Source organism: Phodopus roborovskii, unplaced genomic scaffold (assembly GCF_943737965.1).
Source record: "Phodopus roborovskii unplaced genomic scaffold, PHOROB, whole genome shotgun sequence".
Classification (NCBI taxonomy): domain Eukaryota; kingdom Metazoa; phylum Chordata; class Mammalia; order Rodentia; family Cricetidae; genus Phodopus; species Phodopus roborovskii.
The window spans coordinates 3,052,166-3,071,875 of record NW_026126517.1 but is presented as its reverse complement, the minus strand read 5'-3'; the positions used below and the strand labels follow the sequence as shown (position 1 = coordinate 3,071,875).

Genomic DNA, 19,710 nt, shown 5'->3' with positions numbered 1-19,710 from the left:
GACAGCCCCAAGTAGAAGAGAAGAGAGAGAGAACTGGAGTACCCGAGTAGGAGAGAAAAGAGATAAACTGGAGTACCCACACAGCACCTTGCATGTGGCCCTGCGTGAGATGTGGTGTCAGCCATGAGCGCCATAGCTTTTATATAACACCATGTCCATTTCTGTATAGTCCACCATCTGAGTACCTGGATCCCGGCATAAATGAAGGACTCAACCCTGTGGTGCTAATGCACTGACTCTGTAAAGCCAGCTAAATTCCGAGTTTCACGCTGGTTAATAACTGTTTTTGAAAGGAGGCAAACAAGTATAAAATGATTTGAAGTATGCTCTCCAAGGTGCAGAAGAAACCTGACCTCACAAGCCTGCAGCCGGGCAGTTCCTAAGTAAGAAAAATGAGGGGAGAAAATCAGTTCCGTCCCAAGTCCAACTTTTAGAGCACAATTCCAAAGATTTTCCATGTTGCAAAATTTTCCAAACTGCAAATCTCTTTCCTAGGCAGCAGGCAAACACTGCTATTCCAAGTACGACAAATAGTGAGGAATTTACACCCAAGGGGTCCACTGTCATCACAGACAATGATAAAATAACTCTGAACCTTTGGGCAACTTAGTCCTGGGAATTCAGTGGTGGAGAACAAGCACATCACTGTGTTCCCTGTCTGCAGGGTCTAGTGGTCTGCACACGCCTGGAGACATGTAGAATCACTGTGCCTTGAGTAAACTCTGCTCAAAACCCATGACATCTCATTCATAAAACAGGGTCCCCAAAGTGTCCATCTTTCTTTGTTACTAGCACACTGAGATTATCGCCGACCAGTGCCAAGCTTCATACAGGGGCAGTGAAATGAATTTTCTCCTGCAGATGTCTTTGTCTATTGTGCTATAATTTCTGCCTGTGTCTGTGTGAATTCTTTAACCCTTTATGAGAGAGAGATTTATCTATGATAGACCAAACGCTAATAAGCTGCAATCGAAGCAGTGGCTCTTCTAGACAGGCCTTTCAGTGGACATCTCAAGAGAGCAGAACTGAACTTCATGACAGCACTCAAAGGGCAGGTGCTGGCCCTTTCTGCAGCTGGCATGACTTTCCCAGTTCTCTGCGTGAGAAATTGGGTAGAAATAGCTATCTGTCCGTCCATCTGTCTGTCTGTCAGCCTGTGAGCCAGCTAAAACTGAAGCACATGTACCAGCTGGGCTTGAGCAGCAGTCACATTCCTTGCAGTTTCCCCTGCTCACCAGTGAGTTTCCCAACCTGCTTTTTCTATTGTTTTGGTTTCTGCTTACTGATATTTTCACTATAGTCTACTGAAAGAGAGAAGGAGTTGTAAAGTCTGTATATATTCCAGAGAGAAACAAAACTAGATATTTTTTCTGTTTGGGTTTAATACCAGGATATATTCTAAGTTCAACGAGTGGACGGCTGAACAAAAATATAATGAAAAGCATGTCCCTTGTGTCCGGGCACTTTCAGGTAGACCTTACATAACTCAGGCAGAGCTGATGAAGTAAACTGACCACAGGGGAAAGAAGTTTACATTTAAACTATTGGCTAAGAACTCAGTTGGGACGGGATGTGTGGTGAAGGTGAGCGATGCTGCTGAGACCAGTCATTCGCAGGTAGGTGGTAGCGCCTGATTCTGCCATGCTGCTAGCACCTAGGCAGCTCAGCCAGATTCACTAAGCCACTAAGACAAAAGTAGCGCCCCCCCTTTCTCTTCCTGCCCTGTCCTCCAGCTGCAGGCCTGAGGGTAAGCTGCTGTTCTGAAGACAGCACCCTTTGATCACTCTTGCTTATGAAAGAAAACAAAACTCAGAGGAAGACAACACTCAAAGGCAATGCCATGTAATTTGAAATAGGCAATCAATAGGTGGTAACAGGAAAATATCCCGAAGGGATATTTCAAACTGAGGTGGCTAGACCAGAAAGGAAGCACTATTGCCTGGACAACCAGTAGTTTCAGTCAAAGCAAAGAGCAAAAGCAGGTTCAATGCTCAGGAAAACAAGCTCCTCTCCAAGAAGCAGGCTGCTGGGGTGGTGCACAGCAGACACTCATTCAGCCAGCTGTTAGGGGTGCCACACAAATGACTTACATCATGGAAAGGAGATGGAAAAATGAAAGCAATTGGAAGATTGAGCTCAAGGTCCAGCGTAGTAAAATTCACTAATCTGATTATGGTATTTACGAGCTATCATTATATTCTTAGCAGCCCATCCATCCTTTTGCTCATTTTTACAGCATGGAATCGTACAAAGAACATATTTATTCCATAAGGTTTTGCCAGCTGTACACGGAACAGTGTTGAACCTCCTAGGCGGTTAGTAATCTTCCAGTACTTCTTTGAGAGCTGGGCCATGACTGACTAATAATTTCCATATCAGTACGATACATTGTGTCTCACTGGCTTGCAAACAGATAGGCAGGATGCTTCTAATTACTTCTGTGTAATAACAGCCTATTTTGGACATACTTTACAGGGAACCAGGATGTTGGCTCCTTTAAAGGAAGGAGCTGTGGTCTAAATGTTAGAGTGCTGTGACATTTGGATATAAGAACTGCCTAGATTTTTTGAGTAGGCTGAAACACCTTAGTTGAATGAATAGAGAATTTCACACTTGAGAGGAAAAGGTATATCTTCTTTGCTGAATGCCCCTATACATTAACACTTGTACTATCTCACTGAAATGATGTCTTGGTACCTAAAAGCTCCCAGCCTCCACATTGGCATCTTTCCCTGCTTAGGTAAACTGGCATTCTACGGGGTTAAGCCAATTTATCAAACCAAATATTGGCTTGAATTATAACAATTTCCAGGGTTCTGAAGCAATAGCAACAACAGCAAAACCACTAAATAATCTAGAACTCAGTTGATGCCTTTCCATTATTAAATTCTCAACAGTTAGAATGCAAAAATAAAATTTAAAAAGGTGCACAGATTCTTTAAAGTATCATGCTTTAAAGACCCTGCAATGCAATACCCATTGTCATGCATTAACCAGAAGTGGTGTGCCAGGAACCACACCAATGAGACAGTAGTGCACACGAGCTAAGCTGGTAGTCTGAGGATGATAAAAACAAACTAGACCCTGCTTCCAAAATGTTTTTTCTGGGATAGCACCTAGTGTGCCAGGGTTTGACTGTGTAGACCACTGGCAGCTGAGAACAGCCTGATCATGGAGTGGAAATGCTTGGTAGAGTGGGCCTAAGGCTACTGCAGAGAGAAGACCTCAGCCATCATCTCTATACATCCAAGGTCCAACTGGAAGATACACTTTCAAAGCCAGCCTGGAAATGTCCTGTTGCAGAAATAATGTCCCTGGCTATCAGCCAGGGGAACATCCTCTCTTGGTGTTAGCGCACATAGACCTTCGGAGCATGTGTGGCTCCTTGGCTCTTGTCAGTATACTCGCATCTGCATGCTGATGCAAGGTTGCTGGTGTTTCCCAGCATAAGATGACCAAAGGAAATCAGGCTTGCCTGAGATTAAGACTGTCTGTCTTCAGTTTTCTGGTTTTTTTGGTTTTTTTTGGTTTTGGGTGTGTGTGTGTGTGTGTGTGTCAGGAACTGAAGCTGGGCCTCACATAGGCTAGGAAAGCATGCACCATAAAACTGTGTCTCTCCTTTAACTTTTTTCTTGGCTTTATAATTCTCACCCCCTCCCTGCCACCTGCCCCATTTGAACAGCAACTGGGACTAAAACAATTTACTTCTGAGAAACCTCCCACCCCCTAGTTGGGCAATTACCAAGGAAACCCTCACTACAGATGTAAAACTGCACATGGCTGTCTGATCTAAGAGACACTTGACAGTTCCAAGCTGGACATCAGTGCCCTAAAATAGTAACAAAGCTGGAGAGGTTATTTGCAGGGTACCACTGTTATTTTTAGAATGTGAGTGGAAAGGTTCTGGATGTCCAAAAATCACCAAGACTGGTGTGGCTGGTGTCCAGGTGCAAGGTCTGCATGGTACAAATGCCCGTGGTTATTTCATAGCCTCTTCAGGATGTGCCTCTCCCCGAGATGGGCAGGAGAGAAGCCTTCCCCATCCCTTCCCAATGCAGGAAGGAGGCACACTCCATGAAGCTGCTGCTGCTGGCATGGTGAGCAGAATAAAGGTCAGAGGGAGCCCACAGAAGAAGCCCACCTGCTCTGGTAGTCACTTTCAAGAGGTAGCCGTCCAGGTCAATGTGGAAATGGGGTGTGTGGCAGGGCAGGGCAATGCGGGAGCCATTCCAGCGCACAGTGAGGTGCTGTTGCAGGCTGACCGTACTGTCACCCAGCACCAGCTCCACAGACTTGGTCCAGGAGAAGGAACGGGTCCGGCGTGCATCATTCTTCACCAGCACCTGAAAGGGTGAGGCCGGGGAGGAGCAGTCTTTTGTCAAAACATACTGGCATGTCCCCTGAAAGTTAAATGTCCGTCCATCAAAAGTGTTGTAGTGTGGATCTCCGAATACTGTGCAAACGCCAGGCTCTGTGAATGAGAGAGGGAGACCAAAGTAGGGTCACTACCAAGACAGTGGTACAGAGAAATCAGAAATTCCTAGAGAGCATCTACCAGTTAAGAAGCTTGGGAGGGATTCATTAAAGTAACCAAGGTTTGAAATGGACTAAGTGGTATGAAAAGTTTTGCTTGTTTTTCTTACAATTCCTTTAGTGTGTTCATATTTAGAGATGATTTCTAATACATCGGAATTCTGAGAACATCTCTATGCTGTAGCCTGGCATTCTTCTTTGAATAAAGGAATTACATCAAGGCCTTACTCCATAACCCACATAAACAAGAAATCAAGCTTATAAATAAATAACAGCAAAACTATACCACATGAAAACTATACTACATGAAAACAAGAAATATAAATTATCACATTTCTTAATTTGAGGTTTTATCTTATTGTGTGAGTGGTGTGTGTGTGTGTGTGTGTGTGTGTGTGTGTGTGTGTGTTTGTGTGTGTGTGTGGTGTGCACACTGTTGTTGAAAAGACAAGAAAAGGCTATTGGATCCCCAGGACCTGGAGTGATGGGGATTGCAAATGGGCCAATATAGGTGTTTAGAAACTGATCTTGGGTCCTCTAAAAGAGCAGTACATACTCCTTTTTAAAACAATTTATTTTTATTTTATATTATTGATGTTTTGCCTGCAACTATATCTGTGTGAGGGTGTCAGAGCCTGGAACTGGAGTTAAAGACAGTTGTGAGCTGCCATGTGGGCGCTGGGAATTAAACCTGAATTCTCTAGAAGAACAGCCAGTGCTCTTAAACACTGAGTCATCTCTCCAGCCCACCATATATGCTCTTAGCCACTGAGTCATTTCTGTAGCTCCAAGGATCTGTTTCTTATACTTTGACACATATGACAAAATCTAATGTTAAATAAAAAATTAATTGAAAATGTCTTTAGGATATTTAGCCCAAAAGACTCCACACTTTGAAACTCCATTAGTTCATATTTATAAAAGCAAAGTAAAGATTAGTACTCTGAGGCATTTTGGTGGTTTTATTTAAAAAATTAAATATAATTATAAATAAAAATTGGCATTTATTTGTTTTCAGGAGAAGGTCTTGTTATCTGTTTCTAATAAGGCACAAACCATCAGGAAATTAATTTAGAGAAATTGGCCCAAATAATGAAAACTACCTGGGCATATTCTTATAGCACAGCAGGCAGGAGGCTGAGGTAAGAAGATGGCAAGCTAGAGGCCAGCCATGCCTACATAATGAGTCCTCATCTCAGATGTGAAGAAAAATAACATGAGCAAAAGCAGAGCAATTTCCAGCCAACACCAGAACAATTATCAAGTCAAGAGCAACAAGGACGAACGACTGGGTTTGGGATGTAAGACTGAACCTTCAGGGCTGAAAAAGATGGCCCAGACTGTGAGGTCAGGACAGAGCCCAGAGGACAGCTGAGCTGCAGACAGCACTGGCACCAATGTCAGGTTCACTGTGTGCTCCCACAATGCATGGAGAATAATGCTGGTTCAGGGTGCAGCTCATCACTACTCTCATGGGAAGCCATACATATCAACCACATTTGGAATTTAAAAATAATTAATGCATCTGTATTTTTGTCCATCTTTGTCACAAACAAAGGCGAGAGTTTCTGAAATATAGAAACATTTCAGTGAACAAGAATATTCAAGAATATCTATGAGGTGCCATCATGAGGATGGGAGAAGTGTGTGGGCTTGGCAGTGATGTTTGAACTAACCCTTTCTTACTTTTCTCTTATCCATTTTTGTTGTGACCTCAATTTTACCAGTGTTATACTTTGGATGTGTTCCCTACTATCCTAACTCCCCCATCTAGCCATCCCCAGCTTGACTTCTCCACAGTGCATTTTTTCAGTCTTTGTTGAATGGTATGGATTCCAAACCTGCCTTCTCACACTGTTCTTCACTCTCCAGCTAATGGAACCCATTGCTACTATGCATGTTAATTGACAGAGTAAAGGCAGTGTGCACTCCACAGGGAAGCAAGAGTTCAGACTTAGTACATCCTCTTACATTGTGCACCAAATTCAAGTGTGTTACCTAAAGCTCTCAGTCCCACGTACTCAGCAAGTTAGACAGAACCAACTGAAGCTCTGAAATCTTCAGGGTTGAGATAAATGACCTCAGATTAGGAAAGCCAAAACACTCACATACTACCCAAGGGGCTGGCACTCTTCCCCTGAGGATGTCCTAAAGCAGTGAACCAGGACTGAGGATTTTCACATCTGGCACTACATTCTCTTACAACTGTTTTACTGCCGCAGTAGCAACTGTGGCTTCTCTTGATGTCCTGATCATAGATGCAATGAAATTATCATTAATCAAAACATTGGTAACTAACACTTGTCAAAAGTTCACTCCCTCTGGTAGCATTCTTCTGCATGCCTACTAACGATGGAAGCATCCTCAGAAAATTGACAAACTGTCTCCAAACATTAGATAAACAGCTAGGCACTTGACAGTAGAGCATAATATGGGCTGTCATCTAGTCATTGAAAATATTTGTGAGTGATCCTTAGGACTAAGGAAATGTTTTTGTTGTGGGAAGTGAAAAACCAGAAACAAGATTCTGTTTTCAGTTCTAGGATGCTCTCTCTCTCTCTCTCTCTCTCTCTCTCTCTCTCTCTCTCTCTCTCTCTCTCTCTCTCCACACACACACACACACAACAACAACAACAACAACAACAACATTTACTTCTTGATGGAACCACAAATGAACGTTTTCCCCTGTTTTGCTAGTTTTGTTGTTGTTGTTTTGCTTTTAATAATGAGGCACTTATAGATAAAGCCAATTGTGTGACAAAGCAAATCCCAAAGGATACAATAGAAACTGGACTACCCTGAACTGGCCTCAGGAAGCCTGAGTTTGTTCTTGGCTGGACAAGAAGCCATGGGGGATGTCCAGAACAGACCCAGAAAGTGGAAATTGTATGTGAACAGGCCTGTCAGGAGAGATATTTTTTAAGAGTCTTTAATTTGTAGGAGAGAAGAGTTTGGAAGTTGGTATGATTTCCTGTGTGACTGCAATATAGACATAGCCAACAAAATTTCAAGACTATGAAGAGGCTTGAGAATTATGTGTTACACATGGGAACATTCGAATCATGAACTGAAATCATTGTGAAACTTTGGCCCCTTTTCCTGGCACCCAAAAGTCTTCATGCCAGATCCCAGAGGAGTGGGCTAACACACATGCTGTAGAATGTCTAAGAGCAAGACTGATAGTGTTACAGAAACCCTCCTGCCTAGGAAGGAAGCATCCAGATAACACTTGGGAACAAAAGTGAGCTTTGCACTGTCATGGCTATTTTCAGGAGAGCCAGTCAAATGTGCTGTAATCCAACATGTCCAGATGTCTGGTCACACTATTCTGGAAAGCTTGGCTCAATGGTTAGGGGGACAGAGAGGGAACTGGGGAAAGAACTTGTCTGAATGTGCCTAAGGCAGAGATGCAGGCTATTTCAGTTTCTCTCTGTGGCACATTGTTTCACAGTCTTGAAGTCAAATCTTCATCTGGGTTTGTTGTTGCTTTGTTTTCAATATATGTAAATAAATTCACATGACCAGGGAAAAAGAGATCAAAAGGTAAAAAGTCAAATATTTAAAATTGAAAATATTAAAAATTCTGCTTAGGCAGAATTACGTACAGCATTTTTTTCCTCTTCTCTTATTTATGTTTTTGGTTGTGAGGCTAGCTTCAAATGGGCTGAGCCATCTCTCCAGCCCTTTTTTTTTTCTTATTTATGATATTAATAGTATCTACACTTTCATTTCTTGTGTACTTTCAGAAAGGAATATTGACTTTAAAACCCCAAATTCCTTCCTCACAACATATCACATTAATGATACACATGTATTAAGATTGCCACCTCTGAACACACGGTTCTGATGTTATTCTCTTAACTGCCTCAGACTGTTTTATTTTACCCTGAATATACGTATTTTAATGAAATGCCTTTTCTCTGGAGCAGCGTTCTCAAAACATCTGTCAAAGACTATTAAGTGAGAACTCTAGAATCCCAGGCACAGAGACAAAAACAAGAGAAGCTGGGTAGACTAATCTAGCCCTTTCCGCCAAACAACAAAACAGAGCAGAAAACGTGCAAGGAAGAAACGAAAGCCCCTCATGTTCTGTCACCAAGAAGTAAGCCGTGTCTGCAGTTCTCGCTGTGCCTGTGTGTTTATTTTCAGTGTTAAGACAATCCTGTACATGGAAATTTTATTTCCTATATTTCACTTAACATGTCATAAGATTTCCGCAGTCATTCAAGTACGTCTTCCTTTGAAAACCCAGAAGGGAATTTTCCACCTCAGTCCATTACTGCTGCAGAGAGGGAGGTCTCTCCAGCACCTTGTATGGGGATCAACACATTTCCGGAGTGGTGTCCTAACCACAGGGCACAAGGCACATAAACATGGCTTTAAACCTTTCTCAGCACAAACTTAAGGGAAACAGGTCCTGCAGGACTCTGGATCAGGGACGGAGTCATGCCGAGTTTTGGGGATCTTAGGAGGGTGAAAGTAGCTGCCATGCCAAGTGTTTGGTAAGAAGCAGGAAAGGCTAGGATTAGAAATACTGCCTGAGACACAAGCCAGCTGTTATTTGCTGAGGTGACTTCTGACCGTGGTAGGGTCTGGTAAAAAGCAGGCCCTGGTTATCTTCTACATACAAGAGCTATGGCCTTGTGCACAGTGTTAGTGACAGCTATTAGCCTACAGGCACTTGAGAGCCAACAGATGTTCCACCAGGTGGCACCTGGATGTCTGTAAGGATGTGCATTTTTTCTAACTTTACTGTAAGATGTGGCACAGGGACAAGGGCTCCATTCCCATTAGGGACAACAACTGAACTACATTTAAAAAAAAATCCTGAGTTTGAAAAAGTTACATAGGAATTTTATATCACACAGAAATTTGTTTTCTCATATTGCCATAACTACATGTACTCATCGAGTTATTCCTTAACTTCAAAAATTAAATCTGAACTGTTTCCAGATACCAAGCTATAGCTGCCACTCTAGGACCTACCCAGTACATGCTGGTGCTTCTCAGCTACTACCAGGGGCTCAGCCTGTCCCACCCAAGACCACGCAGTTCACACACATGTGTGTGGTTGCCTGTGCACGTGCATACACAAACACTTGCACACATGCATGTACACAAACACAAGTGCAAACTCACATACATGTATAAACACATGCTATAAAGACACATACACACTCAAGTGTGCACACAAACACATCGCCTCTCTCTCTTTCTCTCTCTCCCTATCTCTTCAATAACACCTCCCCCTGTAATACCACCATACCCCAGCCAATGTCATTTTTCTTCCTTCCCAAACACCTTACAGGGTCTTTCGTTAAGCTCAGTTGTAGGCTGGCTGGCCGGCCAGAGAGCCTCTGGTGTCTTCTTGTCCCTCTTTCCCCTGTGCTTGGGCACAGGGACAGGTCTTGACACAAGCACTGCAGGTCTAAACTCAAGCTTGTAGGACAAACACTTTATTGACTGCTCTGTCTCCTGACAATGTTAAGTCACTTTGTACCCCACCCAACAGTAACAATGTACTCACAACCCCTTAGTCTGGCCTTGAGCTCCTTACCCATAAATTTCATGTATACTTCCCAGTATACACTCAGTGCAACACTGGAGGCTCTAAATGCACACACGTAGACACTGACTGTATTACAACTCATGGGATACTGCCTATGAAATATCAACAAATATTTGCTGAAAATGGGCTAATTAATTAAACAATGAGTTTGGCTAAGAAGAAATTGGCTACATTAAGTTTATTAAAATAAATACAAGTAATGACATGCGGCAGATAGGCAGCAGAAGTTTGTTTAATTAATTAATTGATTTATTTATGAACACATTAAGAACAAATACACTATTAGAGAAACCAGAAAAGTGAAGACTATTTAAGGGGAATTATATTCGGTGACAAGAAAACCACTCTGGAAATCCCACTCTGGGAGCTCAGGGCTCAGGTGAGCATCAATCCCTCTCCCTTCGTAAATCCAGTTCTTGCAGCTGAATAGGCATGTAACTTATGGAAAAACACCTTCAGAATTACAAATTTGGAGAATGGAGTTCAAGTCTAACCCTACATGGATCAAGTATGGCAGCTGATCCTGGTTCCACAAAGAAAGCCACATATTGATAACCAGAACTTGTGCATGTGGCATCAGATGGCCTGAATAGTAAGGCAGAGCCATGACATAATACATTTCATGAGAAGAATGGAACCAGCCACAACTTTGAAAATGAAGGAGAAGGTCAAGGGTCAAGTGATGCAGGTAGCCTGAGAAGCTAGGAATGGCAAAAAATGATGCTGCTTGAAACTTTATAAGGAACACAGCCTTTTAAGTGGCTTGATTTTAGCCCAGTGAGGCCTCTTTCTGCTTTTGACCTCTAGCATGTATAAGATAATTAGTGGTATTAAGCCATGATTTTTTGTGGGAATTTGCTACAGCATCCATTGGAAACTAGAACTTAGCACACTTAAAGCATCTAGTACAAACTGCTTGTGTCAGGCACCATGCAGGGGTGCTGTGTTCTGTATTTTAGTGTCTCATTCCAGTCTTACTATGTCTCTATACATCATGTAATATTATATCAACCCCTCAGTAGTGTAATAGTGAGTTTGCAGCTGCCTGTGGCCCAGTCATTCACCCAATAGCATGATGCTCTAGTCTCTGTGGTCCAAGGCCAGTGCCTTTCCAACTCATGGTTCTACTGATAGCATACACTGTAGTGTTCCGGCAGATGTTGCTGATGCCACTGGGAATGTGAAGAAGCTGTTCCCAGGAAAAAGCTTCTAGGATGCAGAGGCTCTTAAAGTTGGTCAATGACCTCCCAGGACTACCTGAATTTCAGATTAACAATATCTATCTAGAAGTCAGTTATAAAATTAAGTGCATGGATCTTCTGTTTAATGTGTCCCTTCATCTCCCCAACTTCAAGTTCTCAAATTTAAGATCTATTTCTGTTTTATCTCTATTTTCCAGAATGTAGGAAACTCACCAAGTTTCTTTCTTTCTTTTTCTTTCACTGCTTATTTCACATCATATATTTGGGGAAGTCTACTACATAACTAAGATCCCTGTACCAACAAATAACAGATGAAGCTAAATCACTAAGCAAAAAAAAATGCATTTTACTCTTAAAAGTTTTAATATAAGCTTGTTGTAGAATATATACTTGCTACTCCTGTTAGACACGGGATGGAGTGGCAATGTCTCTTCTCTTTAGATGGTTCTCTTTATAGCAGAGCTGTGCACCTGAACTGAGGAGATGCACTTTGCCCCTCTAAATTAATTTAGTCTACAGAATTAAGCACTAAGGACCTAGGACCTAGGAAGAGTCCTGCATTTGAAATCCCACCTCACCTTTCCATTCAGTGGCTAAAAGAGCAGACCCAAGCTCCTTCTGTGATATAGGTTTGTTTACCCAAAGCACTGCAGATTCCCTGAAAAGATGCCAATGGGTTTAGGGCTGCCCACATATAGTGACCCTTGCTTTTCTTATTGTGGGAGAGACTGTAACAGGAGCATAAAGAACAGAGCTGGTGAAAATATAATGAGTTGAGTCCATCCATAAAAGACATCCACAATATAGATTAGGAGCCAGAATGGAGTTAGGCTTCTAGGCCAGGAAGCATGCCAGTAAAGCACAAACACAGGAAGGAAGCAGCCTGTACAAGAAGAGCAGACACAGATCTGTCTGCAGCAAGGACTTGCTTCAGGGGACATGAAGCACTCACACTCTGTAAATAAATTGACCTGAGATTCATTCGTTGCCAGTATGAGAAGTTTAAATATATTCCAAAGAACCAACATTTCTTATGTGTTCCTACAAAGCATCAATCCCACCTGCTGGATTGCCACAGTAAAACTAGCTCTACAAGGTCACTGGAGGAGGGGTGCTCTGTACTATCTCACCCTCCTGGAAGTTTGCAGTGCCCAATGCCACAGCAAAGCCCGGAAGAGTTCTACGGCAAGGAAGTGTGTGCAAGTCTACCTTACCCAGTATTCCTTAACATAGGCAATCAGCGGATCTGTCTTGAAGATATTACTCAGGGCTATTTCTCAGTTCTAGTCTTTTATAACATAAACCTTGGAAAGCTCGGCAGTGGAGGAAGGAGGTCTGGATTTTCATGAAGGATGAGTTTGTGTTCTGAACTGGTGTACACAAAGGACTGAAAAGAAGGCGATGGGGGTTAATAGAAAACAACAGGATGAGGGTACAGCTATCATGGGAATAAAAAGGAAATTATTTATTAGAAAAACAGCATAAAGAGGCAATCAACTAGACTTGATGACTGATTAGCAACAGGGGAGAGAAATGCCAGAAATATGAGAAACAACGTTCAGTCTCCAAACCTGCACAGCTGGGGGAATGTGGAGGCCAGAATTTAGTCAATAAATAGGGCTTGGAAGCAGCCACTAGCCCCTCCAACCAACTCCGAATTCAGATACTCTGGAGAATCAAAGGTAGCAACTGTTAAGGAAATTCAAATGCAACACTTACAAGGAGAATTAGTCCCTTGGAAGGCTAGAAGCTAAGGTTTACTATTGGACTCAGAGAGCATGGGGAAGAGAGGCTGGTATTTTACCCATGGTGACTAGTTTTCATGGTGCTGTAAAGTATTACATGCACTACAAAAGGAGCAAAGTAATCATCAATCCTGACCACCTGTGAACTCTGGAAACTACAAAACTAACCCGACAGGATATGCCTACTGGCACAGGAGTAGCACAGATGTTATAGGGGTAACCAATCACTTTCTAGATTAGATACAAAGCTTATTTCATGAGATAGAACCCAAACTTGTCATTGTTAAAGGAGTCAAGAATCTGTAGCTAGATAAGTCATAGGCTCTAGGGGAAAATCCAAGAGCTTTATATCATTAAATGAACATAGTATTAAATGATTCCTAATGCCATTCTATACCCATAGATCAGACCATCTCTCAACCCTCATAAAAGAGGCTTCCTCCAGCAGTAGATGGCAATAACATCAAGACCCACAACTGATCAATGTGCAGAAGCTTCTACTTGGCAGGGTCATCTTGAAAATTAAGAAGCAAAACATGTGAACTGAACGTACTAGAAGCCCTGCCCCACCACAGCAAGTCTCTGTTTGGCTGATCTCATTTCACTTGTAGGAGAGGCAGAAATCTGCCTCATCTCAGCACTCAGAGCTTTCCATGGAGCATGGATTTCAGGTGCAGTCTGGTGTTTGACTTACTCAGCTGTCCTGCCCTGTGGTTGTATTTCCGGGGTGTCCTCACTAAGTTTAGGTTTCCAGGATACTCAGCCACAACTGGCCACTTACATTTCTTTATAGAGATCTGGGAAGGCAGTGTGGTCATAACAATTTATATGTTATGAAAAAACATATATCAATTTATATGTGGACAAGAATGTAATTTTTAATGGAATGATTTAATAATACTGTGTCACTTAGAAATAAAAAGCAAGCAAACAAGAATAAACCATATTTCCATAGCAAACTCCAAAGAGGCTTCTAGACTGAGTATTATATTAGGATGTTTGAAAAGTACATGGGTCTTAATCCAATTCTCCTACTTGGTGCACTTGTGAGCCTCAGTTTCCTTGACTAAGGACTGGAAGGGAAGATCCCAGAGAGAAGGTCCCCAGATGAATATAATTTCATGGCACTAAATTAGTAATGACTTAAAGTGAAATTTTGGAAACAACATTGCTCTGTTTTGAAGCCTACTAGCAAATATAGGCAGAGTTCTTTCAATTTAAAACCATACAGAATATTTACTCACATGTGCATAGTAGAAATGAAAATTTAGCAAGACCTTCATTTGACTGTATAAATATACCCCTCTGAGTTGCCATGGTGGAGGTGGCAGAGAGCGACTGGAATTATAAGTAGATATGGAAAAGTAAGCTCAGAGCACAGTCACTACTCTGCCTTGAGCAGATAGGTGGAGCAAACCATAAAATAGAAGAAAGCCTAGGGCTAGAATAGTCATTTCTCTCAGGCTAGGGGTAGAATTGAGAATAGCTATTAAATTGGAGAGCTCTCTTACAATTTCTTTTCTAATCTATCACTCCTAGAGACTATAAAATTCCCACCACCACCACCCCCTTCTTAGCTGTAACTATTTATCGAACTCTAAATGACAAAGAGCCCAAGCACAAGGACTCCAGCTCAGCCTCTGGAGCCAGACAGCACAGGGGAGACTCAGGCTCCATCTCTAAGCCTCAGTCCCCTGGCTGTAAAACTGCAACTAATAACATTACTTAGCCAAAAGATAGCTGTGAGATTGATATGAAATCAAATGGGACAACCGTGACAGTGTAGTGATATATAGCAGATGATGATAAATAAATGTTGGCTACTGCCGCTGCTATCACTGGTTCTGCTGGCTAGTGATGTTGACACTGATGATGATGGTGGTCACAGTTTACTAATCAATTACTAAATTACTGAGTACTTGTCAAGAACAAACCTTATACCTAGTGTCAGTATGCCACCCTTGTCTGCTTCCTGGATGTGTTATTACTGGAGAAGCATTACTATCAATTCACACTTGAAACTGACAAGGAGGTCAGAGATCATCTGGTTCTTAAAGGATGATTTCAATCCCTTAACTCTGCTAACTTGTAGCAAGACAACTGCAAAGTGGTAACATCTTAAAATAGAACAGCAGAGCTAAAGAAAGACCTCATTTCCCCACTGCTTCTCCTGGGTGGGCTCTCCACCAGACACTGTTGGCATGTGGGGCTTCCCTTTCCCCCAGCCTGCCAGCCTGGCTTCAGAAAGTGTCAGAGCTAGCTCCCCTTGCAGGAGGAGAAACATCAGTGGCTACTAAGCTTAACACCTCCCTGGCTGGGCTAAAATCAACACTGCAGATTCTTACTCTGCAAGCTTCCTGAGCCTGGTGTCCAATTTCCCTCGCTTGCCTGGGGTAAGGACAAACTCCAAGGGCTAAGAGAACTGGAGTCCCAGAGGCAAGAAGCCTTGCTCAACCTTGGAGTTACTGATATGCAAAGGCTCTCTCAGAGGAGACGTTTCGTATGCTAGACTCCAACATCAGTCTTTCATCATGCATCATGCCCTATCCCACTCCCATCTCCCCAGTAAGGGACAGTCATTATCCTATTTGCCCTCCTACACTCACTCTGATTACTGGGACATAAAAAATGTCACCAGGAATTCAATGGCTTAGGGTAAAGAGACTTGCTAACAAAACCAGCTGGGGCAAATTCTGCATCGAGCTGGTGGGTACAGGCAGCAGGCCCAGGGCCCACTATGAGTTAGCACAGATCCAGTGACCTTCACATAGCTAGAAACTAACCCTTGGAGTGGGGTTCAAGAATCACCTGGCAACTGTGCACCTCCTGGCACCCCAAGCTGCAGAAATTCAGTATTTCCTGTGACTTATGGAATATGTAGCTGAGATTATTTCAATCATATGTACACATGTGCTCAGTAGACCCTGCCAGCCTCAGTTTTACAAATCACATGCCTGTATTTTTGGGTTGGGGGTGCCTCAGGCTAAGTATGTAGTAAGTGAAGTGTTAAAGTAATGTCAGAGACCTGGGGGTGGATGACCATGTCCTAACACCTCTGGATGCCTCTGATTAAGAGATTAACTTCTTTCATAACCAACCTCTCAACCTCCCCCCTACCTTCCTCCACACACCCTCACTTATCAGTGAAAACTTTGACACTGAAGTATTATTTCCAAGTTTGAAAACAGATCTGCAGCCAGCATAGATTTTATCTGATTCTGGTCTCTGTGGGTTGGTGAGGTCAAGATTCCCCCTCCACACACACACTATTTGCCAGCACACTATAAAAGAGAATCTCACATAAACCAAATGCTACAGGAATAGCAGAGTGGCCCTCATGAGTCCTGACGCTTCCTGGCACCTATTCATGGTCACATGACACTCAGCCAAGCAAAGAGAGACTGCCTTCCAGCTACAGCCTCATACTTTGGCAAGAAGGTGCTTTTGCCAAAAGTTTTATGGAGTTTGTATAGCTCACTTCAAATATTTTACTTTAAGTAAATCATCCAAACCAAATTCAATTCTTTCTGTTGGAAGGGAAAATGGTATGTCTCAAGTTATTAAGAGGCAACTTTGCTTTTTAGACTTTCTGGAGGCCTGATTCTAAGAGGACCCCCATGTGAATAGAATCCCCAATGCCTCTTCAGACCAAACTTACACATTGTTCTGATGTGGAGAGCACAATGGCTTCCTGTCCTTGTGGCCACTTCCTACCTACATAACAATAAGCTTGCATTGTAACTGACACATAGAGAGAAAGACCTGAAAAAGCACTCATTTTTGTTTCAAGATGTCAAACTCTACTAAGACCATGACAAAGCCAGGCAGGAAGCAATTCTGTAGGATTTTAGTGAGCGTCAATGAGGTGCCAACACAGCAGAAAAAAAAAAACATCATTCATTTAACATCTACAATCAAAAAGTATCTTTGAGTATTTGAGAGCTGTAATCTATTTCTTTTATATATGGATATATGCATGCATGCATTTATGTAGGCATATAGTCTTGACTCCTTGCAGAATATATTAAAATACAGAAAATAAATATACATATGTTGAATAATTCAAACTATAAATATGATCATATACAGTAAAGACAAAAGCAAGCTTATCCACACTGTGAAATGCGGTCTGCATTTTATTTCCCACTTCCGAGCAATGAACAACAATGGGAGCAATCTTTTAGTGGTCAGGTTGTGTCTTATAACTATTTTTAAGCTCCGGGAATTAAAATATAAAAGCATATTCGATAACCATAGAGGCCCTGGCCTTTTGATTTTAGGATAACAGAAGGGCAACTTCATTTTACTGTCCTATGTGCTGAGGCGGCAGTCCCAAAAATGCTCCTCTCTGCATTCACCACAGGGCAGCTTTCCCTACTTGTGGTATCACTGGTTGACCTCAAGGAGCATTTGACAATGTCTAGAGACACTTGGCACTTTGAGGGAAGGGTAATTGTTTAATACTCCGCAATGCACAGGACATTCCTAAAGCAAAGCTGATGAGAGGGTGTCAATAAAACAAAGATGGAACGCACTGGAGTCCTGTAGTCTTAGCAAACACTAGTCTTGGCTTGACATTTTGGCCTTGGTTTCTCACTCTAGAAACCTGTATGCCAGAAAAGGTTTTATAACTAATAAGAGGAGGAAAGAATGAGCCCAAAGGTTTATTCCACATCATTGATATAATAACAAAGGAATTTCAAAGTAGGAGGTCTTCAGGCCATAGCTAAGGGACATCAGGAAAAGTCTACCTGGATGCGGTATGGAAAGGTGGGCATTGCTTAAAAAACTGGAAGCTATCCCATCTCTTGACTGAATCTGAACCAGTGAGCCACGCCGAGGAGAATGTGCTTTACAGCAGTGATGGGAGAACTGCTGGAGAGCAAGTGAGGGTAAACAGATGGAAAGAACACCAAGGGAGATTGAGAAATAGCCATCTGATGATATAATTCAGACTTGAGCCGAGAACCGCGTGCCTGCATGCTTCCAGCCCTGACCTGCAGGTGCAGGTGCAGCCTGTGGCCTCCCGGTGCCCCTCCAGCTGGGTGGCTTTCTCTAGTTTTCTCCCTGGGTATTGGAAGGGATGGATCATCAGATGCAACACACAGCACAGCACTGGACATGACTGATGACAAATTCTCTCCTTTTGTCTGCTCTTTCCCCCTTTTCAGTTTTTTATAAGTCACCAGACTTCTAGATATGGAGAGGCCAGCTTGTAATGGATAAACTAATAAAATGTAGCTTTACTAGCAAATGTGTCAGCAATCAACATTTTGACTCTTAGAAATTAGGGTGGTGGTGGCACACACCTGTAATCCTGGCACTCAGGAGGCAGAGGCAAGTGGGTCTCTGTGAGTCCAGCCTGGTCCAGGACAGCCAGAGCTCTGTCTCGAAAAACCAAAACAAACAAACAAAAAAAGAATTAGGGCAGTAATTCCAGATTTGGGTTATTTCTGTGCAAAGTCCATATTCTTGTGAGGCTGATAACAAGAGAATCGGGAGATGTACCACATCTGTGTCATGCAAACAAAAGAGGTGAACTGCAAATTAGCAGGAGTACCTGGGGGGGGCTGTTTCTCCCTCATCTAGTCTCTCTCTCCTTCATTTTCTACACTACAGAGAAATGCAAACACTTCCATGACTACAGAGGACAGTGCTACCAGTACAGCATGGAGACAGTTCATACAGAAGGGAATGCAGCTGAACCAGCCATACAGAAGAATCTCTGGAAGCTAAGGGGACAATTCACACACGTGCTTTCGAATTGCCCATGTGTTAATCACAGCTGCTGCTTCTTTCTGCATTAATTTCTGATTCTACTGCCATGCACCATTAGCTAGTTTATGACTTCATTATCTTCAAAGGAAAGGTCTTTTATTAAATCTATAACTTATCTTTTACTAATTCAATAAGCAGTTTCATCTATTGTAAAGTTTCATGGCTCTCTATCTTTAAAACTAATAATATCTATTAGACATGGGTAATATATACTGAGCATTAACATATTACATATTAACATGTAGCAGTTTTCCAAGTATAATTTCATATAGATAAAAATGACATACATTTATGTATATGTCATTAGAGGACATTAAATAGCTAAAAGAAGGAAAACCAGGACTCCTTGAGAGTATAAACTCCAATTTCAGATAAATAAAAGTAACAAACCTGTTTCCATATGAAAGCTGCTTCCAACTGCATGAAAGATCACTTCTCTCAGCCTGACTGGCTCGTAAAACAATTCCTAATCAATTTCCTGGCTCTGCTAACCCTGCCACCATGCATCAGAAATAATGTGACAATGTATTTTTAACACCACTATTTCAACCAGAATGCTGTCTCAAAAGCAGGTGTTTCAGGACTAACATGATGACTGTCTAGTAGTTGTAGATGAAGTCCCCATATGGAGCTGATGTGAGGCCTGGCACAATGCTCTGCCCCTAAGATGAATAGAGCAGCTGCAAATGGCTCTCAAACTTCAAAACTTTTAGATACAGCCTTCAAGAACTCAGCTAAAAGTGTCAGGATGAAAACCCACTGCTTTCAGCATTACCAGATGTGTCTAGGAGACAGGGTTAGTGTGACGGGGTGGACAAGGAAGGAGAAAGTGTACATGTTTGGTGGTATAAGGAGAGGAAGTAAGTCCCCAAGAGGTTATGGC

At 42.3% G+C, this 19,710-nt stretch overlaps 1 protein-coding gene across 2 annotated transcripts in view; it reads right to left on the bottom strand.

The window, feature by feature from the left end:
• Positions 1-19,710, bottom strand: part of Bmper (BMP binding endothelial regulator) — a 267,199-nt gene that overhangs the window by 98,982 nt on the left and 148,507 nt on the right. For both annotated transcript variants that reach the window (XR_007835287.1, XM_051196995.1), the window contains exon 12: positions 4,142-4,471. Coding sequence is in view for 1 of the 2 variants with exons in the window: in XM_051196995.1 (XP_051052952.1) it covers positions 4,142-4,471 (330 nt within the window). In the remaining variant the exon portion in view is untranslated. The remainder of the gene's footprint in view (positions 1-4,141; positions 4,472-19,710) is intronic.